Here is a 2018-nt window from a genome sequence, read left to right on the forward strand (position 1 = left end):
GTAAAAAAAAAAAAAGAAAGACGTACCCCGTTTTTATTTTTGCAATTGCCGTTTTTCTAATTTCGTTTTAAAAACGAAAAAATAAAAAAACACATGCTTGTTTTGTTTTTGCAATTTAATTTTGAAACTAAAAATCCAAAGAACGAACCATACACGGATTTTGGTCCTCAACCAGAAAAGGGTGGATTGTAAGTTCTGGTTTGAGACTGAATTACTGCCTCAACTGAAAGAGTTCAAGTATCTTGGGGTCTTGTTCAGAAGTGGAGGCAGAATGACAAGTGAGACTGATAGGTGGATTGGTGCAGTGTAAACATTATACTGATTTGTTGTGGTAAAGTGAGAGCTGAGCTGAAAGGCAAAGCTTTCAATTTAGTCACCAATGATTATGAGAATTGGATAATACCTAAAATAATAAAGTATCAATACAAGTAGTTAAAATGTGCTTCCTTTGCAGAAGGGCTGGAGTCATCCTTCGGAATGGGGGTGAAAAGCCCATGTGTTTGGAAGAAATTCAAAGCTGCTATTTTGCAACAAAAGAAGCCAAGTGAGGTGGTTTGGGGCTTCTTGTAAGGATGCCTTCTGAACACTTTCCAAGGACGGTTTCTTCAGCCATTTCCTACCAGGATGAGACCTTGGTAGGGCAGGAGGGAGAGGAAGGACAGGGATTATCTCCTGCCACTGAGACCTGGTACCCAATAGGCAATAGATGGGTGGAATTTGTTACCAACTCAGGAGGTGTTCAGAAGTGCTGACTGCAGTAGCTTTATATTTGTTGACAATATTTACATATGGAAAAAGAAAAGGGAATACATTTGTTTTTTTCTCAAAGCCAACACTCTTTTGAGATGTGTATTTGCAAAAGCTCTTTTTTATTTAAACATTAACCTTTAAAATAATTAAGCCATATAAGAAAAATCATTTAATGTTACAATTACCAGCATTCAGTTACATTATATACTGTGTGTGTGTGTATATATATATATATATATATGTATATATATATATATATATATATATAAAATTCAGAAACAAAGAATAATATTTGGACCTTTGCTGGAGAAGATTTTCTTTTATTTAAAGCCTCAACTTGACAAAGATACCACTGTCCCAACAAAATCCCACAAACATGACCATAAAGCGAGATGGGTTTTTTCATTGAAGCTCTGGAGCTGTTTCTGCTGGATTACAAGTTGCATACTGATTTACTGCTGAAGTAACAAACTGGTTTAATGTATACATCATTTCTGAAGACTAAATCAAAACCTTTTCATTTTAAATTAACATTTTTGAATTATTTTATTTTGTTAGACTCCTTAGGACTTACATCGTTTTCAATAAGTGTGCAGTCATAATACTTCCATTGTAAAACAACAACAACAATAAATTCCAGGAAACATATTTTTAGAAGTGTTCACTTCTGCTGCTGATAAAAATGATTAGTTGGTGTGACATGTATGTTTTAGCCTGTTTTAAGGATTTTAAAAGCAGAGGCAGACAGAAGGCTGTGCATGATCACAGCCAGTGTGTCGTAGAGCAACAGAAGACATGTAAAACTCCAAGAATAGACCTGCAACAAACAAGAAAATATACAGTTACACACAATCATACACATTGTGATGAATACAGTTTCAATAAATAATAAAAATGTCAGTATTTATTGATACTGAAGATTAATGCTTGTCAGTCACAGTTCACCACTAGTTTATATTAGGTTATAGAGTTAAATTGAAGTTCAGAACACTGTTGGAAGACTTAATAATAATAATAATAATAATAATAATAATAATAATAATAATAATAATAATAATAATTAAAGCTGCAAGCAGCATTGGCGGCCCTCGCAGCTCAGCGCCTTTCCTGCACCGTCCACTAGGTGGCGTTTTCAGCAAATGTCCCAAAATGCCTTCAGTCAGGATCAGTACCAGTCCTGTGCCATGCTGTGAACTTTGACCTTCCTACGTCAAACAGTTGAAGAGTTAGAGCACATGGGCTCTCGTGACATTGACCTTTGACCTTGT

The 2018-nt window shown here is 35.0% G+C and overlaps 1 protein-coding gene across 2 annotated transcripts in view; it reads right to left on the reverse strand.

Moving 5' to 3' along the window:
* Positions 1–1049: 1049 nt before the first annotated feature.
* The window catches only part of si:dkey-9i23.16 (uncharacterized protein LOC571915 homolog), a 22809-nt gene continuing 21840 nt past the window's right edge, over positions 1050–2018 (reverse strand). The window contains exon 6 of one of the 2 annotated variants that reach the window (XM_037975917.1): positions 1050–1567. In XM_037975917.1, coding sequence (XP_037831845.1) covers positions 1460–1567 — 108 coding nt within the window. In that variant the 3' untranslated portion in view covers positions 1050–1459. The remainder of the gene's footprint in view (positions 1568–2018) is intronic. The other variant, XM_037975918.1, reaches the window with a different exon arrangement.

Source organism: Kryptolebias marmoratus, linkage group LG6 (assembly GCF_001649575.2).
Source record: "Kryptolebias marmoratus isolate JLee-2015 linkage group LG6, ASM164957v2, whole genome shotgun sequence".
Taxonomy (NCBI): domain Eukaryota; kingdom Metazoa; phylum Chordata; class Actinopteri; order Cyprinodontiformes; family Rivulidae; genus Kryptolebias; species Kryptolebias marmoratus.